Source organism: Microcebus murinus, chromosome 10 (genome assembly GCF_040939455.1).
Source record: "Microcebus murinus isolate Inina chromosome 10, M.murinus_Inina_mat1.0, whole genome shotgun sequence".
NCBI classification, from domain to species: domain Eukaryota; kingdom Metazoa; phylum Chordata; class Mammalia; order Primates; family Cheirogaleidae; genus Microcebus; species Microcebus murinus.
The window spans coordinates 7044027-7063655 of NC_134113.1; the positions used below are offsets into that span (position 1 = coordinate 7044027).

The window sequence follows — 19629 nt, forward strand, 5'->3', positions numbered from 1 at the left end:
ACCAGGCCAGGGCTGGCGGGAGGGTAAGTTCTGAACATAAGGGGCTCGTGGGGTAGGGAGTGATCTTATAGCCAGGTCCCTAAGGTCTGGAGCAGGCACAGGGAAGGCAGGACACCAGAGGGATCTTCATCACTCTTCATGATTCCTTACCAGTTCCCCCTTCATCTCTTTACAGCCACATATTTGTACCCAAGACTGTCCCAGCCTCAATCCTTCCCACCCGGCATAGCCCTGCAGCCTTACTCTCCTGCCCACTCATTCATAACTGCGGACACCTGGGTGCGTACGCACTTACTCTGCACTTAGCCACAAACACACAAACATCCACCCTCAGTGTGCACACCCACATGCAGAGAGCAGGCCAGAGGACAGGGATTCTGAGACTGATTTGTTCTACTGTCCGCAGATCCCCATCCCCTCTCTGAGTCCCCACCCCTCCCTGGAAAGTACCTATCCTTCACCCCCACACACACGTATACCCACCTACCTTGATCAGAGGACAAGAGGCATCCAACGAGTCTGGAAAGCCGAGGCAAGGGCAGACCCCTCACCTCCTCTGTGCCCAGACTCTGGCCATGGGGCCTGGCTCAGGGGCCTGGTCCCTCTGTTCCCCTCATGGGCTTCCCACTCAGCCTCTAGGCCACCCTCCCCAGGTACAGGGCCTGGCTTCTCTCCTGACCTGTCCCAACAGTTACATCCCAGCAGCTAGGCTGGGCTGGGCTCTGGGGCAGGGAGGGGCCGGCTTCTCAGGAGTGGGCGTCAGTGAATGGCTACTCTGAGCCTCTGGAATCCTGAAGGGCCATGGGAGGCTGGGAACGGCCAGTGCTGGGCCTGGACTCAAGGCCCCTGGCAGGGGGGTGGGGGAGCCCTGCAGCCTGCCCTCCCCGAACCTGCCCTCCCTGGGTAGATGTCTCCAGTAAGAACAGGGATACTCCAAACGTGGCCGCACCCTGGGGGTCTCAGCACCAGCCTTACTTCTGCTTGCCCTCTGCACACCCCATGCCTTGTGTAGTTCCGTGCCCATGCTGCCTGCCCACCGGGCCTTCCCTCAAGCAAGCCAGAGCTCCTGCCAGCTAGTTCTTTCCCCTTCAACGGCCCCTGCTTGCTCCAGCTGGTCCCCGTACTGAGACCCTGAGGGAGTGAAGATGACCCACCCCTGGGCCTACCCTTGAGGATAGCCGCAAAGCCACCTAGTCTGGCTCTGGCAGATAATAATCATGGCAACGAGAACAGCTACCATTTACTGAGCACTTGCTATGGTACATGCCAAGCGCCGTGCCAGGGCGGGGCGGCGCTCACAGTGTGCTCGGCAGGACGGGTGTGTACACAGATGCTTACGGTAGCTACCCCACAGCAGTGACGGTGTGCCGCCTCCACACTCGCCCCGAGTCAGGAACTAGGCTAAGCATTCTCCTGGTATCTCCGTTAACCTTCACCTTGTCACCTGAGTTTTGGTGATGAGAACATCTCAGCCCATACAACGCTATGTCTGGTCCAGTTTCCTGCGTGTCGCTCTCTTTAGCGAGTGAGCTCTCTGGAGCCGCAATGGCCAATAGAACTTTCTGTGATAATGGAAATGTTCTATATCTGTGCTGTCCAATACAATAGCCACTAGCCACAGATAGCTACTGAGCACTGAAGATGTGGCTACAGTGACCGAAGAACTGCATTTTACATTTTATTTCATTTTAATTTGTGACTACCATATTAGCTCAGTTCTGAAGGGACAAGATTTTATTCTTCTCTGGGTCCTAGGGCCTGAGGAAAGAATCAGCCTCAGCAGGTTTCTGTAGAATGAATGAATGAATAAAATGGTTGAATGGTGAGTGTATGGGCCTGGGACCCTTCCTTCTTCTTATCCCTTCTCTTCCCTTCCAGCTTTAGGTTTTCAAACTTGGCTGAGCTCTGGTTACCAGGGCAACCTGCTGGAAGTCCTAGTGGGTGGGGGAGGGGACCTGTCTGGATTCTCTCTGCTCCCTCCTTGCTTTGAGGCCCTGAGGACCAGCCTGACTCAGGGAAGAAAAGAAGAGGCCAAGAAAGGAGATGGCACAGTTCAGCCCGGAGAGACTGGGTAGAGGGCCTTACTGGGCCCAGCCCACTGGATGACATCATCTCCGTGAGACAGAACTGAAGTCAGGGGCCCTAGCTGCTCTCCCCACTTTGCCCAACAACTCAGATTACTTGCCCTTCTGAGACTCGGTTGCCTTTTCTTTTTCTTTCTTTTGATACAGAGTCTCACTGTTGCCCTGGCTAGAGTGCAGTGGTGTCAGCCTAGCTCACAGCAACCTCACTCCTGGGTTCAAGGCGATCCTTCTGCCTCAGCCTCCCAAGTAGCTGGGACTACAGGCATGCGCCACCATGCCTGGCTAATTTTTTCTATATATATTTTTAGTTAGCCAATTAATTTCTTTCTATTTTTAGTAGAGACGGGCGGTCTCGCTCTTGCTCAGGCTGGTTTCGAACTCCTGACTCGAGCAATCCGCCCACCTCAGCCTCCCAGAGTGCTAGGATTACAGGCGTGAGCCACCGCTCCCGGCTTCAGTTGCCTTTTCAAATAGAGATCAAATGCCCCTGTGTGGTCTCTTCTAGCTTGAAGATCTAGAGCACCTCCATCTTTCTCCCTGCCAAGCTGTGTGGGGCTTGAGAGCAAGGCCTGAGTGTTGTTCAGCTCTCTGTTCCTCCTGCGCATCTTCTGCTCCCTCCAGTGTTGAGGGGTTTGGAGGACACCGCCTACCCAGTATCTACAAGCCTGTGTTCACCTGACATCTAGTGGCCCAAAGTGACAATGACCTCCTCGTGTCTATACACTGTTCTTTCCCACCAAAGGAAAGACTGATAGGCCTGGAAGTGGCCTCAGAGGACAGAGACCTGCACTGAAGCACAAAATCATTGTGGTGGCCTCCTAGACAAGTGGCATAGGCTCTGGAGTCTTTCCAACCTGACTTTGTCACAGCTGTGTGATTTTAACAAGTCACTATATCTCTCTGAGCTCCAGTTTCATCTGTAAAACAGAGATTATGTCAGTCAGGATGGGTTAAGTTATGCTGCAGTAACCAACCATTCCAAAATCCCAGTGGCTTATAATAACAAAGGTGATTTCTCATTCAAGCCTCATGTCCACTGTAATTTGGGTCAGCTAAGGTTCTGCTCCCTGCTATCTTCACTCTGGGACCCAGGCTGATGGAGCAGCTGCCTTCCAGGGCCTTGTTCGTCACTGTGGTAGAAGGAAGGAGAGAGTGATAAATCGTGGACTAGCTATTAAATGCTATGGCCTGTACTAACTTCTAATTACAACTAATTGGCTGGAATTAGTTGTATGGCCCTATCCATCACAAGGAGGCAGAGAGGTATAATGGTACCACGTGCAGAGAGCTGGAGAGCCAGAAATATCTGGTGAACAGCATAGAGGCCCCCCGGCATGGTTGCTGTAAAAACGCGATGAGAAGTTGCTAGAGCAGGAGCAGCCATGCAATGAGCTCAATCCATGTTAGCCATTAAAAGTGCTGCCTTGGAATTCTGATTTGCTTTTTTATTTACCCTCCATGATTTCTTCTGACTTCCTCATCAGTTCCAGCTGTTTACAGCTGCACAGACAGAGAGGAAATGGACTATGGACTTGCCAGGGTTCACACAGAGAACCAGTAGCTGGACCTTCAGGTCTCCGGACTCCAAATTCTGAGCTCCTCCCACCTGACGGTGGAGGGAGAGAAGCTCTGCCTACTGGGCTTCTCTGTGAGGGTTGTTGACTGAGACTGTGACAGTCTTTTGAGAGATCCCACAGCCTGTGCCCAGAGCTGTTCTCTCGGCCTTCCCAAGCCTTCCTGCTCAGCCAGAGCGGAGAGTCGAGGGGGTGGAACAATGAGGAGTCTGTGCCGCGCTCGGGGGCTGGAGTCCGAACATTGCAGCCATTCCTACGCAGGGACCCTGCACATTCCCGCCTCCTGTCCTCCTGTTCTGGGCCAAACCCAGACACGCTTGTCCTTCCCCGTCCTGACAGCTCTCAGATGGTGAGAAAGCTCCCAGGACTCTGCAAAACCTCCCAAAGCATTTTAAAAACCTGCACACAGCCCAACCCCCAGGAAGCCTCTAAGCCTCTCTAAAATCTTGGTCTCTAAGCAAACAGGCAACCCCTGGCAAGACTTCCAAAGAGACTGGCCTCATTCACCCAACAAGCAAGCTTTCAAGGAGGCCCTGCCCTGTGCCAAGCAGGCTGCGGGTGGAGCTGAGAAGATGCAGTCACTTCTCTCCACTGATATGTGAACAAAATCACAAGATTAGGGCTGTAATAGGGAAAGCTGCTGGTGGGGTCAGGGAAGGCTTCCTGGAGGAGGTGGCAACTGGAAGATCATCAGGTTCTCTCCCTGGGTCTAAACCTTACTTAAAAATTCACTTTCTGGCCGGGCGCGGTGGCTCACGCCTGTAATCCTAGCACTCTGGGAGGCCGAGGCAGGCGGATTGCTCAAGGTCAGGAGTTCGAAACCAGCCTGAGTGAGACCCCGTCTCTACTAAAAATAGAAAGAAATTAATTGACCAACTAAAAATATATTTACAAAAAATTAGCCGGGCATGGTGGCGCATGCCTGTAGTCCCAGCTACTCGGGAGGCTGAGGCAGAAGGATCGCTGAGCCCAGGAGATTGAGGTTGCTGTGAGCCAGGCTGACGCCACGGCACTCACTCTAGCCTGGGCAACAAAGTGAGACTCTGTCTCAAAAAAAAAAAAAAAAGTCACTTTCTGATTGTTCAATCTCCCCTCCCACCACTTGCTCGCTAGCGTTCTGTGCTTCACCCACACCACTCACAGTCTCAAAAAGGACGGTTCTCTCTGGCCTCCAGGGCTCTGCATTTGCAGGCCTCTTCTCCCTTTACAGGGCGAACTCTTATTCAGCCTTCAGAACCCAGATTAGTAGTCACATCTTCCAGGGAGCCTTCCTTGACAACCCCCTTCCCCAAGAGTAAGGAGCTTCTTCAGGTCTGTTTTTGGTTTCCCATACATCCTTCTCTTGCTGCAGTTATAGTTTTATAATTTATCTGTTTACACATCTCTCTGCCCTACCAGTTTGTGAGCTCTTTTTTTTTAAAAGCCAGTCAAATTTAGCAGTGGGGAGTTGAATACCAACTTTAGTGACACTAATGTTAGTAAGTTCTGCTAGCCCACTACCATCAGACCAGCCTGTGAGCTTTAATTCAGGGACTACCTCTTTGCATTGTTGGTGCCAGGCCTAGTGCCAGGCCAGGGCAGTACTTAGCATGCCTCTGTGGCATTCACGAGGATAGCTATGTCATACACAGCATGCAAACAGTGATTTCTCCCCACCTTTGACATTTGCCCCCACCCAGTGGGCTGGCAGGGCAGGAGTGATATGACACTAAACAGGTCTCTACAGAGAACCTGACATGAGCTGAGCACAATGCCGGGCACTGGCAGGGGACACTTATGTGGGCTTTAATCATCTGTGATGCTCAGTGCCTGGCACACAAAAATGTTTGGTGGATTCAGTTGTGCTTCTGAGAGCTCAGGAAAATTGCTCAAGGATGAGCAATTTAAATTAACACTTTTGTACAATTTATTATTATCAGGCCCTGACCTCAAGTTGCTCCTAATCCAGTCATCTGGCATGCCCTGGCAGATGGAAAAACCCTGCTTCCATGGGCAGTGGCCTGTTTCTGTAGGCTCTGCCATATGGGTCAACCTCCCCTCCCCCACTGCATTGCTTTTACTGTCCCATTTGAGACATTTCTTTTTTTTGAGACAGAGTCTCACTGTTGCCTGGGCTAGAATGCTATGGCATTGGCCTAGCTCACAGCAATCTGAAACTCCTGGGCTCAAGCAATCCTTCTGCCTCAGCCTCCCAAGTAGCTGGGACTACAGGCATGCGTCACCATGCCCGGCTAATTATTTCCATATATGTTTTTAGTTGTGTGGCTAATTTCTTTCTATTTTTAGTAGAGACAGGGTCTCACTCTTGCTCAGGCTGGTCTTAAACTCCTAAACTCAAACAATCCACCCACCTTGGCCTCCTAGAGTGATGGGATTACAGGTGTGAGCCACTGTGCCCAGCCCCTGAGACATTTCTTTTTAGTATTTAGAACCAGAAAATTTATCTTTTATGAAGAGTTAATCTCTCCCTTCTATCACATAACAAGCATAAAATTATCTCTTTGTGTTTCCCTTTTCCCTCTGGCTGCCAGGAAGCTCAGAGACAAGTAATAATAACAATATTACAGTATGAGTCAGAGTAAGATTATTTCCTTCTCACTCCCATATATGTGGCTCCTTCAGCTGAAACCCTCTTGGGTCCTTTATGGGAAGACCAGGTGTAAATAAATAAATCAAAAGAGAAGACCAGGTTTGAAAACTCAGGGATTGGGTGTGAATCCCTCACCCTCCCTGAGCCCCAGATTCCTTGTCAGCAGCCCAGGGTGGGGAACCTTGGTGCAGCCAGCCCTTGGGTGGAGGCAGCTCTCCTGTGAGGAGGGTTGGCCAGCCACTTGGAGGCCTTGGGCAGGGTCATAGTCAACACCCTCCCTACCAGGGCTGTGAAGCTCATAATCACAAACACGTTCACACTTCAGATTCTATGTGGCTAGAAATTTTATTTTTAAGGAGTCAGAAAAGAAGATTCTAGTGTGAAATCTCCTGACTTGTAAATGTTGGCAACTAATTTGCATTTTTTCAAAACAGTGTTGGAGACGTGCCAAACTTGGTGCAGCAGCCAGATGCAGCCTGAGGCCCTCCCCGGCTCAGCCAGTCAAGCCTCATCTACCTCCAAAAGGGTCTGTTGGTGCGGTCGGGCTGTAGGTGGGGGAGAGGTTTACATAATTTCTTCTGAAACCTGCACAACATCCCAAAACAGCTGCCTTGTTCTGAGATGACCCAAGCCCAGGTCATGTTGACCAGTCCAGGTGGGCCCTGACCCAAGCTGGACCACACATAGGACACTGCCCCAGCCTTGGTCACTTGACCTAAGATGAGCCAATGAATCCCTCCCCTGAGATACGTGCACCTAAGGCAGAGCGAGGGCGGCAGGGCTGTAGGATAGAAAACTTGCCAGCAGTTGACTGTTATGTTTTCCATGATGGACGTATGAGGGTCGTGGCTAAAATGTGGGCACACCCGGGTGTGGTGGCTCACGCCTGTAATCCTAGCACTCCGAGGGAGGCCCAGGAGGGTGGATTGTTCAAGGTCAGGAATTCAAGACCAGTCTGAGCAAGAGCGAGACGCTGTCTCTACTAAAACAGAAAGAAATTAATTGGCCAACTAAAAATACATAGAAAAAATTAGCCAGGCATGGTGGCACATGCCTGTAGTGCCAGCTACTCAGGAGGCTGAGGCAGGAGGATTGCTTGAGCTTAGGAGTTGGAGGATGCTGTGAGCTAGGCTGACGCCACACCAATCTAGCCTGGGCAATAGAGTGAGACTCTGTCTCAATAAAAAAAAATAAATAAATAAAAGTGGGCACACAGAAACAGGAATAAAAAGTGGCGAAAGAATCCTAAGGGGGCCTGGGTGCCCTTAGGTTACAGGTGGCTCACACCTGTAATCTTAGCACTCTGGGAGGCCAAGGCAGGTGGATCGTTTGAGCTCAGGAATTCAAGACCCGCCTGAGCAAGAGTGAGATCCCATCTCTACCAAAACTAGAAAAAATTCAAGACCCGCCTGAGCAAGAGTGAGATCCCATCTCTACCAAAACTAGAAAAAATTCAAGACCCTAGGCCGGGCGCTGTGGCTCACGCCTGTAATCCTAGCTCTTGGGAGGCCGAGGCGGGCGGATTGCTCAAGGTCAGGAGTTCGAAACCAGCCTGAGCAAGAGCGAGACCCCGTCTCTACTATAAACAGAAAGAAATTAATTGGCCAACTGATATATATATAAAAAAAAAAAAAATTAGCCGGGCATAGTGGCGCATGCCTGTAGTCCCAGCTACTCGGGAGGCTGAGGCAGAAGGATCACTCGAGCCCAGGAGTTTGAGGTTGCTGTGAGCTAGGCTGACGCCACGGCACTCACTCTAGCCTGGACAACAAAGTGAGACTCTGTCTCAAAAAAAAAAAAAAAAAAAAAAAAAAATTCAAGACCCGCCTGAGCAAGAGTGAGATCCCATCTCTACCAAAACTAGAAAAAATGAGCCGGGCATGGGACGCATGCCTGTAGTCCCAGTTACTCGAGAAGCTGAGGCAGGAGGACGGCTTGAGCTCAAGAGTTTGAGGTTGCTGTGAGCTAGGCTAATGCCAGGGCACTCTAGCAGAAGGAACAGAGTGAGACTCTGTCTCGAAAAAAAAAAAAAAAAAAAGAATCCTGAGGGGGTCTGTATACCTGACTCTAGCTGTCCTGAGCCCTTGCTACCTTCCTGTCTTAAAGGGCCAAACATCCCAGTGTCCTCATGGTACCCAACCTTGTTGCCCAAAGTAGGCAAGTAGGGTTTCTGTGCCTTGGATCATGCCAACTTGATGTACATGGGCCCTTTCCAGTCCAGTCTCTGATCACGGCTGGGGACCAGTTTTCCAAGAAACAGGGGCAGCACTAAGCTTCTAGTCCTGGCCCACACCCCTACTCACCAAGAAACTGAGGCATTGTGCAGCTAGTCACCCAGTGAGTGGTGTTGGTCCCCTCCCATTCTTGCATGGGGTGATCTGAAAGGCAGTGGAAGGGCCCTACCCTCTAATGGGTCCTTAGAGAACCCACTCAACTGCCCACCCACTTCCACCACATCCTGCCTTCCCAAGCCGTCCACACTCAGAGCCCCAACTCACAGGCTCACCAAACTCTGTGGGTTCGGTCGGGTCCACCCTCCTGCCTCACACTTCCAGTCCCAAACCCGGGTGGCAGTTGCAGCTTGGGTAGCCCTAGGTGTATCGCTTCTCCTCTCCAAGCTTGTTTCCTCCTGTACAAAACAATGGCCTCAACACCTCGTGTTTTCTCACCCAGCATCCTTACCCCTTCCTTGGGTAACAGCCACTACCTACTCCCACCACCCTCAGTGCACGCGATCTGCAGAGCTGACTCCGTCCTGTCTCCAGGGGTGGGTACAAGAGCAGCCTGGCCAATCAGGGCACCCCATGCCCTGAGCAATTCGCCTTGGAGCCAATGGGAGTCCACCCTGAGCTCACTAACTCTAAGTGCTGAAGCTGTGTCACCTGGGCCTGTCTGGGCCACCTTATGCCCGCGTGGAGAGAGTCTGCCTAAAGACAAAAGCAACACAAAGGACTGAGGGATACACAGAGAGAGAAAGACGGAGACATGGAGTGTCCCGGCGACATCCTCCAGCCCTCGGGTCCAGCCGAGCCTGAGTCCAGAAGCAAACTCCTTTATTTCAGCTGTTCTCAGTTTGGTCTCTGTCACTTGTGGCTGGAGGAGCCCTGGGTGGTAGTGAGGGGAAGGCGATGCTGGCCGGGCAGCCACCTGGTGTGGGAAGGGGCGTGGGGAAGTTTCTGAGAGGTGCAAAATGCTCTGCTGGGTGAGAGGTCAGGGTGGTGAGGGCTGGACCTAGGGTGAGGCAAGAGAGGTGCCTGGGGCACAAAATTTAAGAAAGTGGTGTGACCCTGAAGTGCCTCTCTGGCCTCACCCTAGTCCTAGCTCTGCAAAACAGCTCATGCAGTCCCTGGGTTTGCCCGTGGAGGAAGAGCCCCCGCCCCATTCCTCAAGGTGAGGGAAGATGTTCCCCTCCCTCACTCCCAAGATGGGGCACACGCAAGACCCGTGGTCTAGAGTCAGGAGATCCGGTCCAAATCTCAGCCCACTGCCCTGTGACCTCTGGCAAATCCCCACTAAAAGAAAATGGTAGCTGTCTCCATGTGTTTTCCCCCCTTTAAAGGGGGTGGGCTTTTTAAATGGACACAAGGCCACCTCCAGCTAGAGGCCGTATTTCCCTGCTGCCCTAGCAGCTAGGGGTAGCCATGCGACTAAGTATTGACTAGCGGGGAAGTGATGGGTGCAGACATCAGGACGTGTCCCTCAAGGGAAGGAGCACGACTTGCACCCTCCATCCACGCTGCTGCTCAGGATGCAGACGAGCCACCTGGGGTCATGCCAACCAGGGCGACATCCCAGGCACGGCACAGCAACAAGAGGGCAGCACCCTGAGTGGAACGGGCCACCAAGCCAGCTCTGGACAACCTCTCTGTGAGCAGATCCATGAGAAAGGAATAAACTTCTATTTGGTTTAAGATTCTGTTGTTTTGCATCTCGGTTGGTACCTAAATTTATCTCCTTACTGGTACTTTACCTCAGAGATTTGATTGTCATTTTTGATTGTCCTAATGGGAGGGCGTGAGTGCTAAGACCAGGGATACTAAACATTTTTTTTTTTTTTTTTTTGAGACAGAGTCTCACTTTGTTGCTCAGGCTAGAATGAGTGCTGGGGCTTCAGCCTAGCTCACAGCAACCTCAATCTCCTGGGCTCAAGCGACCCTTCTGCCTCAGCCTCCTGAGTAGCTGGGACTACAGGCATGTGCCACCATGCCCAGCTGATTTTTTGTATATATATTTTTAGTTGGTCAATTAATTTCTTTCTATTTTTAGTAGAGACGGGGTCTTGCTCAGGCTGGTTTGAACTCCTGACCTTGAGCGATCCTCCCGCCTCGGCCTCCCAGAGTGCTAGGATTACAGGTGTGAGCCACCGCGCCCGGCCTGATACTAAACATCCTACAACACACAGGACAGCCCCCCACAACCAAAATGATCCAGTCCAAAATGTCAATACCACTGATGTTGAGAAACCCTGCTGTCACTTCTCTGAGATGCAATGTTCCTGTCCCTGAAATGGGGACTATTGAGCCATCATATTTTTCATGAGGACCCAGCAAGTGACCGACATGATCTTACTTTCAGGAAAGGAGACAGTCCTACAAAGATAGTCATGAAGTCTTTATTATTGCAGATAAATTAAGATGGAAGCCCAGTGGGGGAGAGTGAGGCAGGTTGCCAATCTATGTCCAGTGTGAGGCAATTAAGGTTCACACAGGAGGAGGCTCCAGGGTGGGCCTGGGGGTTTGGAGGGGCCTGGCTCAGTGGGGGCTGGGCTTGGCCTTGGAAGTATGGCACAGGGCAGGCAGGGAGGGCAGGAGCTCCGCCGCTGGCCACCTCAGCCCAGGGGAAGGGGAAGGGGTAGGAGAGTCCTGCAGATGGAGGAGGCTGGGACCTGCTGCAGACAGCCCTCACTGCCCATGGAGCTCGCCCATCCCCACCACCTCCTGCCCTGCCTGGGGCTCCCATTCTCTCTCTCACACACATCTCCTCCCCATGGCTGCCCACTCCCCCCAACACACACACACTCTCTCCTCCTCACCCCTCCCCTCCCCTATAGTCTCACCCCTCTGCACACCCCCACACCCTCACAGGTTCCAAGCCTGAGCCCAGAAGGGTGGGGTGGGTCTGGACCAAGCTGACACCTCTCCAACTGGGGCCCCTTCCTTGGGTCACCTTTGAAGCCTGCCACAGGAAGCTGCGGGGCTGGTGCCACTAGGTAGAGTGGGAGCTGAGTGTAACAGGCATTCCGTGGGGACATGGGGTAGCCAGAGGCTCAGGACAGGAAGGGGCAGCTGTACCTGATTCCGGGTGGAAGGGCAGAGTGCTGGGTGGCACAAAGGCACTGGGAGCCAGGAGAGGATGTTCCCTGAGCTGGGATGGTGGGTGTGGGGTGAGTTGGCCTGACACGAAGAGCAAGCCCTGGGCCAGCAGCAGCAATTCATCAAAGCACCCAGGGGCCCACCTCCACAGCTAGGGTCCTCTCAGAGCACTGGGGGCCTCTGCTAGGAGGGCCCGGGCTGCAGGGGGATGTCCTGGAGGACCGAGAAGAGGTCGTTCTCCCTCTGCCTCCAGGCTGGGCGGCTGGGAAAGGGCGCCCGGTGCCCGCCGCCCGCTACCCCCACACGGAGGCTCAGACCTCAGGGCCGCCGAAGGCCAGGTTGTCCCGCACCATCAGTGTCTTGCGGAGGTCACGGTCCACCAGGGGGCGCTGCATGCGCCACTTGTGCGCCTCCTGCAGGCCGGGTTCGAAGTAGTAGATGCAGGCGCCGAAGCCCACCAGGATGAGGACAGAGATGACCAGGTAGACAGGCACGAACCAGTCCAGGAAGTGCGGCATCGCGGTGGCCTTGGCTGCGGAGACACAGGTCGTGAGGGCCAGCGGAGGTGCCCCTTGTCCCACCCACCCAGAGGGAGACCTGCAGGCTTCACAGAGCTAAAGGCCTAAGAATCACTTTCCAGATGGGGAGATGGAAGCCCAGGAGATTGGGGCGCTGGGCAGTGGCTGATCAGGACCAAGTGGTGACTCAGCAGCCCAGGCCTCCTGACCAACACAGAGCTGTCCCCATCACCTGGAGACATTCAGCTTCCTACTCACCTTTTAAGAAGGAGACTTACAGCCAAGAGCCACTCTGGCTCAGTCTCTCCAGTGTGAGTGCCCTCAGGCAAGTTGCCTAACCTCTGTGGGCCTCAGCTTCCTCCCCTGTGGGAGGGGAAAGGAACACAGCCTCTACACAGGTCCCAGTGAGGGTTCAATGAGGTGACGAATCCCTGGATGGGCCTGTGCAGGGCACTCAGTAAAGGACAGGCTGGGCAATAACTCTTCTGCTTGCCCGGTGCCCCTGAGCCACCAAGCCCAGCCCTGACTGTGCAGTTGTTGTGGCTGCCACTTCCAGTGCTGTCCCCACCAACTGCCCCACCAAGTTGAGTGAGTCCCCAGCCACCTACACACACTCGCCAAGTGTGGCGCAGTGAAAGTGTAGTGAACAAACACCCATCACAGGGGACCTGGTTGATCAATAGAGTCTACACAAGCCCCATTTCATAAGCATAAGGACATGAACATTAGCACCAAAAAATTGGAGCAACAGAACTTTGAGGTTGCAGTGAGCTATGATGATGCCACTGTACTCTAGCCCGGGCAATAGAGCAAGACCTAGCTCCAAAAATTAAATAAATAAATTGGGCAAGATACGCAGAGCCTTGGCTTCTACATCTATAAAACAGGAATAACAGTACCTAGGCTGTAGGGCTTATGTGACTGCTGAATGAGTTATTTTATGTAAAATGCTCAGAACCAGTGTGTGGAACATAACAACTGCTACATAGCAAGTTTGTTCTTATTCTCTGAGCCTCAGTGTCCTTATCTGTAAAATAGGCATAGAAATAGGACCCACCTCCTAAGGGCACTGTGAATTTTTCCCAAGACAATGCCTAAAGACCATTTCACTCCAGGCTGCCTGGCACAGAACCAACCAAACACTAGCTATTGTTATTTCCAGTGAACCAGAGGCGGAGAAAGCAGGAGAGTGAAAGGTAGTAGGTGTAAGGTGTTTCACAAATGTCACTTACACCCAGAGTCCTTAGAACTGCCCAAATGTGCCCCCCTATATGCTCCCCATCAACCTCACCAGCCTCACGTCCCACCCTATGTGCCATCAACTGCTTGTCAGTCACCTAAGTGTACCTGCACGTTATACAGTTCCTATCTTTGCATATGCTTTCATTGTCCCTGGAACATTCTTTGCATTGTTGTTCACTTGGCAAACTCCTATTCATACTTCAAAAGCCAGATCATCTCCTACAGGGATAGGATGATGCAGGACCAATTTAACCCACCCCCAAACCTTCCCTAGATATTAGAAAGGGGAAAGGTGAGGAGCCCACTTCTGCTTGCCTGGCAGGTTAGGGTTAGGGTTAGACCTCATGGCAGGCCAGCCTTGCCCCCTGCTCCAGATGAGTGGGTCCCTGGCCACCTGCACACACTGTCCAATGTGGTAGCACTGTCCACATCTTACAGATGAAGAAACTGAGGCCTAGGCAGTTTTACTAACTTTCTGTGGGTTACCCAACTGGGAAGTGGCAGAGCTAGACCCCAAACTCCAGTGATGTCCTGAGGCTAGAGTCCTCCAGGGGAGGGAAAGACACTTGAGCAAGATGAAATGAGCAGAGACCCATTTGCTTCTGTGGAGGGAAACAGGAACGGATGGAATGAACTCCAGGGCGGGTTGGAGAGAAGCCCTAGCTCCTCTGGCTTCTGTCTCCAAGCCCCAGCTTCTCCTGTCCCCCTACGCCCAGGTGAGTCTGTGAGGTGAGCTATGACCCCAAGGAGAGGAGAGATGCTGCTTCCTGGTCCTGCACCCATACAGAGCCCCTCCCCTGCCCCCCAAGGTCCCCATTGGCTGTTTTGAGGCACAATGTCTCAAGGTGCCCTGTCTGCAGAGGAATAATATGAAGAGTGCATTAATTGTCCAAATCAGGGCTAGCGCAGCTGAGCAGGGGTACATGTATATGCCCCAGCACCCTCCCAACCATCTGCCTTTCTGGAGAGCCAAAGAGAGAGAAATCAGGATTGCCTGGTGCTGGCAGGGTTGGTGGAGGTGGGGAAGGGGGACCTCAGGCAGGAAGGGTGGTTCAAACTGGCTTGACCAAGGCCAAGGTGATTTGTGCCCCCTCCCCAGGCCCAGCCAGGATCCCAGTTTCTTTCCAGCTTAAACATGAGAATACAGGACTGGGGCAAAACAGAAGCCATTTCAGCTGCAATGTTGTGGGTTACGGAGCAGAGTTCAGGGTCCCCCAACTTCTCCAGCCCCGTGTATAAAATCCCAGGGATTCTAGGGAAGAATGAGGACCCCCAGACTTTTTTCTGACTTCTCAGGAGATTGGCCTTGGTGAAGAAGCAAAACACTCACTGGCCTTCTGTGTGACCTTGGACCATTCCTCACTCTCTGTGGGCCTCAGGGTCCCTGTGCACAGTGACAGGGTGGGGATGAGGGTTACCAGATGATCCATAAGGAATTTTCCAACCCCATTTCAGCCAAGGTCTTATCCAGGACAGTTTAAGGGTAGCAAAGCCCCTCTCCCTGCCTCCCAAGCCATTGGCACCACTTGGTGCCCCCGCATGCCGCAGACCCACCTCACGCCTGCAGATGCCTGTTCCAGGGACTCCGTGCTGAGCACACCACGTCAGCCTGAGCAGCTCAGCGTTGGCCCATGGACTCAGTCGCAGCTGCTATCATCCCCAGAGACACTGCCATCTGCGCTGCCCTGGGTGCAGGAGGCAGAGATAGGGCGAGACCAATGCCCCTCACGGGAGATGGAGCTTCTCAGATCCAGTGGCCCTGATTGGGCCAGGAGGGGGCAGTCCTGGGCTGGCTCAGCACCCTCGTACCTCTCCCTGCCCATGAGACCTTTCCCTCTACCCCCCACACTCCCCCACTCTCAGGATGGCAGGAGGTGGGACCTGTCTCAGCCAATCGGCAGCTTGGCAGAGCAAGGGCTTTATCCTCTGTTGCCCTGGCAACCAGCCTTCTCTTCTGGATCCCTCATACTGTGCACGTGGTCCAGCAGATGACAGGGAGGGCAGGGTTGGGGGATGCGGGGAGGGAGAGAGTCACCCAGCAGGCCACTGGGCCCCAAGCCTGGTGGGCCTAGGAGGAGAGGACCCCAGCTGATAACTGGGAGGGTTTGGCGGTTTGCCGTTTGGGAGCAGGGAGAGATCGGGGTCCCTGGCAAGTAGATGGGGACACAGAAGCAGTGGCCAGTAGAGCCAATGAGGGTCATATGTTATAGAGGGAAGAACCAAGACTGAGGCTGAGAGTCTGGACGCATTGGCTCAATATAGCATTTACTATGCGCCAGACATTGTCTTCAGTGCTTTATTTATGTTAACTCGTTTAATCCTCAGCCAAGGAAACACAGCAAGAAAGTAGCAATGCCAGAGTCAGAGCCCTAGCCTGGCCTTCAGGCCCCTGACAAAGGGCTGCCCCTCCCCATTCTGCCTCAGCCGCCCTGTGGCTCCCCTGACTAAGGTACAGCCAGCACAGGCACCAAGCACCCCCACAAGGTCATGGCCCCACAGGTCACTTCCTGCAGTCCTCCCAGCTGGGTTGCTGGTGACAGCCCATTTTGGGATGAGCTACTACTGCTCAGAGAGGTGAAGCTGCTTGCCTTGTCCTTCTAGGTCACTCAGCTTCCCAGTGACTAAGCTGGAATTCAAAGCCACGGGATGGGGCTGGGAAGTCGGGGGTCCACCTCCCAAGCCTGGATCCTCCCCACCCCCTGTCCAATAGACAGAGCGTCTGCCAGGTGTTGGGTGCCCAGCCAGCCTTCCATAAACAGCAGTGGTTATTGTCGCAGGAGGAGAGAGTAGCCCAAGGGGCCCGCAGGGCAGGGAAGAGGCCTCCCTGGGGAGTCCATTCCCAGAAACCTGAAAACAGGTAGGTGGGAAAGGCTCTGTCTGGGTGAGGTAGGTTTAGGACCCTACGTCCCCTAACCCACAGATACCTTGCCAGCTCTGGGACCACCTGGAGGCTCTGCAAGTATGGCGGGTCCTTTTCTACATACGTGGGGCAGGGAAAGTGATTTTGAATTCACAGAGGGACTTTATTTGTATTGAGGTATAAGGTACATACAGCAAAACACACAATCTTAAGTGACAAATTTATACCTTTGTATACACCTGTGCATCCACCAGCCATATCAAGGTAGATGCCTCCATCACCCCAGAGAGTTCTCTCCTGTCTCATGTCAACCAATGCTCCCTCACCAAAGGCACCCTCTGACCTGACTTCCCTAACCACAGATTAGTTTTGCTCGTACTTGGGTTTCATATCAATGGAGTCGTACAATGTGCACTCTTTTGTGTCTGGTTTCTGTTGCTCAGCAGAATGCTTTTGAAATCCATTTGTTTATCTGTTCACCACAGAAGGACATTTGGGCTGTTTCCAGTAGGGGCTATTATGAGCAAAGATGCCAAAGTGCTTGTAAGAGTTTGGGGTGGGAAAGCAGAGAAGAGTTGAGAGAAGAATTACAAAGGGGCAGGAGGAAACATTTGGAAGTGATAGATGTTCAGTATCTTGATTGCGATGGTGGCTTCTTACGTATGTCAAAACTTATCAAATTGTATACTTTAAATATGTACAGTTTATTATATGTCAATTATACCTCAACAAATCTGTTAAAAAAAGTGTGATCAGTGGCCTGCAGGTGTTGTTTTAGCCATTGATTCTCTATTCATACAAAGCTTATGGGAAGCTCAATATATAACAGAGATAAAGCCAGATTTGCATCTGTAAAATGGTGGGGTGGGGTGGAGTTACTGGACACCATCCACTCAGATTCCAGAGTCCCTCATGGTGCCCCAAGGCATCTCCTAGGGCTCCACAGAAGCCAGTTAGAAAAACATGGGCTCAGACAGCGGGCTTCCACAGGCGAGGCAGGGCCCCAGCAGCGCGCACCCACCGCGGCCCCCAGCCGGCCCACCGCAGCACCGGCCTGGGGGGATGCAGCGCAGCAGCGAGGCGACGAGCGGCCCCGTCCAGGCACCGGACGGTTGTTCCCTGTCAATCCAGCTCTCTTTGCTGAGTTCCAGACCCTTCTAACCATCTGCCTGTGGTTCATCACTGGTTGGATTTCGGAGGTCAGCTCAGTGTGGTGCAAGTGACCGTCCCAGACAGTTTCGTGAAGGTGACTGTTGGATCTGATGTCACTCTCCTCTGCCTCTCCACCACCACTGCGGCTTCCCTAGATGGGCTTTCCATCCAGTGGTCTTTATCCCGTGAGGAGGAGTTGGAGCCAATTTCCCCCCGTGCCTCAGTGCCGAGGGTATGGAGGAAAAGGCAGTCAGTCAGTGTCTAAAAATGGCCCATGCAAGAGACGCCCGGGGAAGAGGTAGCTGGACCTCTCGGGTCTGCTATTCTGAAGGTGGACAAGGCACAGCCATCGGGCGATTTAAAGACCCCGTTATACGGTCCAACGCTCCAGGTAATGCGTCTGTCACTATTTCACACGTCCAGCCAGTGGAGAGTGGAGTTTACATTTGTGATGTTAACAACCCCCAGACTTTGATGGCAAAAACCAGGGCACCCTCAACGTCAACGTGTTAGTCAAACCTTCTAAGCCCTTTTGTAGCATTCAAGGAAGACCAGCGATCGACCATACCATCTCTCTTTCTTGCCTGTCTGCACTTGGAACGCCTTCCCCTGTGTACTACTGGTATAAACTCGAAGGAAGCAACATCATACCAGTGAAAGCAAACCCAGCCACCGGGACTTTGGTTATTGGAAATCTGACAAATTTTGAGCAAGGTTATTACCAGCGTACCGCTATCAACAGCCTCGGCAACAACAGTTCCTGCGAAATCGATCTAACTTCTTCACATCGAGAAGTTATAATCATCATTGTGGCCTTGGTAGGTTCACTGGTAGGTGTTGCCATCATCACCTCTGTTGTGTGCTTCGCAAGGAACAAGGCAAAGGCAAAAGAGAGGAAGAGAAATTCTAAGGCCGTCACGGAACTTGAACCAATGACAAAGAAAAGTGCAGAGGGTGAAGCAGTGCCAGCAGAAGACGCCGTCCAACTAGAAGCAACTTTACCACCTTCCACTCACGAATGACACTGCCACCATTCAGGAACCAGACCATGAGCCTATCCAACATCCAGGGCCTGCCCCAGAGCCTGCCACAGGGCCTGCCCCAGGACCAGAGCCTATTCCTGTACCTGAGCTTGCGATCGAGCTGGAGCCAGAGCCAGCACCTGGGATCGTAGTTGAGCCTCTCTGTGATGAGGAGAAGGGAGTGGTTAAGGCGTAGGCTGGGGGCCCAAGTACATCATCCATCACTAAGAAACCCATTACTGGCATTTGGAATTCAGTCGACCTAACCAGTCCCCACCTCCTCCCTCTATGTTGACCAACCCTTCTCTAATAAGGTGCTCATTACTACTATGAATCCAGAATAAACAGGCCAACTACTGAATCAATGCAAGGGTTCCTGCTTTACCAGTATAGAGTACTTTATAATTTTACTAACATGTAAGCCTAACAAATGACAAGGCAAGTGATTTCTAACTTAGTTGAAAGTGTTTTGCAACAGTACTCATGTTGTATTTCAGAAAATCTTATTTCTCTAGTTTTATTAAGAGCTACTCTTCATTATGTTCCACATGCACATATTGACAAGGTGGCATTAATTAGATTCAATATTATTTCTAGCATTAGTTGTCAGAGCTTCCCTATTCATTTTTATATTGATCACTAAGAAAGTAATTCACCAGCATTATCTCACAGATTGGGAAAAATTTCTCCAAGAATAACAGAGGAGAGTGTGTACAGGGTACATATTAATTGGTCCATGGCATTTAAAACCAGGTCTTGTAATTAATGCTACATCCATCATGTTAGATTTTCCAAGAAATCACCCTGGTATCCAATATCTGAGCCTAGCAAAATTTTTAAATAACCCGATTTTTAAATGTCAAATAATGTGTAGACAAACATTACCATTTAGCTTTGAATGAGCTATTAGGTTATCACTATGTCTGATGCTATCTACTTTGAAGAGCACACTAGGAAAGTGTTCTAAATGAACACTTGTGATCTATTTTAGATGATCTTAACTGATTATTTAAATAATCTGTTTTACTGTTGGTACATTCAAACATTAATATGGAAATATCAGTCTTGTATAAATGCTAAATATTAACTCAAATGCATTAATATCACTTCTTCCCCTGTTAAAAAGCTTTTTGTGATCATATTTCACTCGCATCCCACCTTGAGGAAATTTATAGGTAGACTTACCTTTTCACTTGTGAAATCAATCGTATTTTAATCTTTAAGGCTCAATAAATAATACTCAATAAAATCTCAAAAAAAAAAAAAAAACAAAAA

At 51.7% G+C, this 19629-nt stretch overlaps 1 protein-coding gene and 1 pseudogene across 1 annotated transcript; one reads left to right on the forward strand and one right to left on the reverse strand.

The window, feature by feature from the left end:
- Positions 1-10844: 10844 nt before the first annotated feature.
- Positions 10845-15159, reverse strand: SMIM45 (small integral membrane protein 45). The gene is made up of 2 exons (XM_076006961.1): positions 14875-15159; positions 10845-12092 (listed from the first exon to the last, which is right to left on the reverse strand). The coding sequence occupies exon 2, from the start codon at positions 12076-12078 to the stop codon at positions 11872-11874; it is 207 nt and encodes a 68-aa protein (XP_075863076.1). The 5' UTR covers positions 12079-12092; positions 14875-15159; the 3' UTR covers positions 10845-11871.
- On the forward strand, positions 14860-18719 carry LOC105858485 (V-set and immunoglobulin domain-containing protein 1 pseudogene; annotated as a pseudogene).
- Positions 18720-19629: the final 910 nt, after the last annotated feature.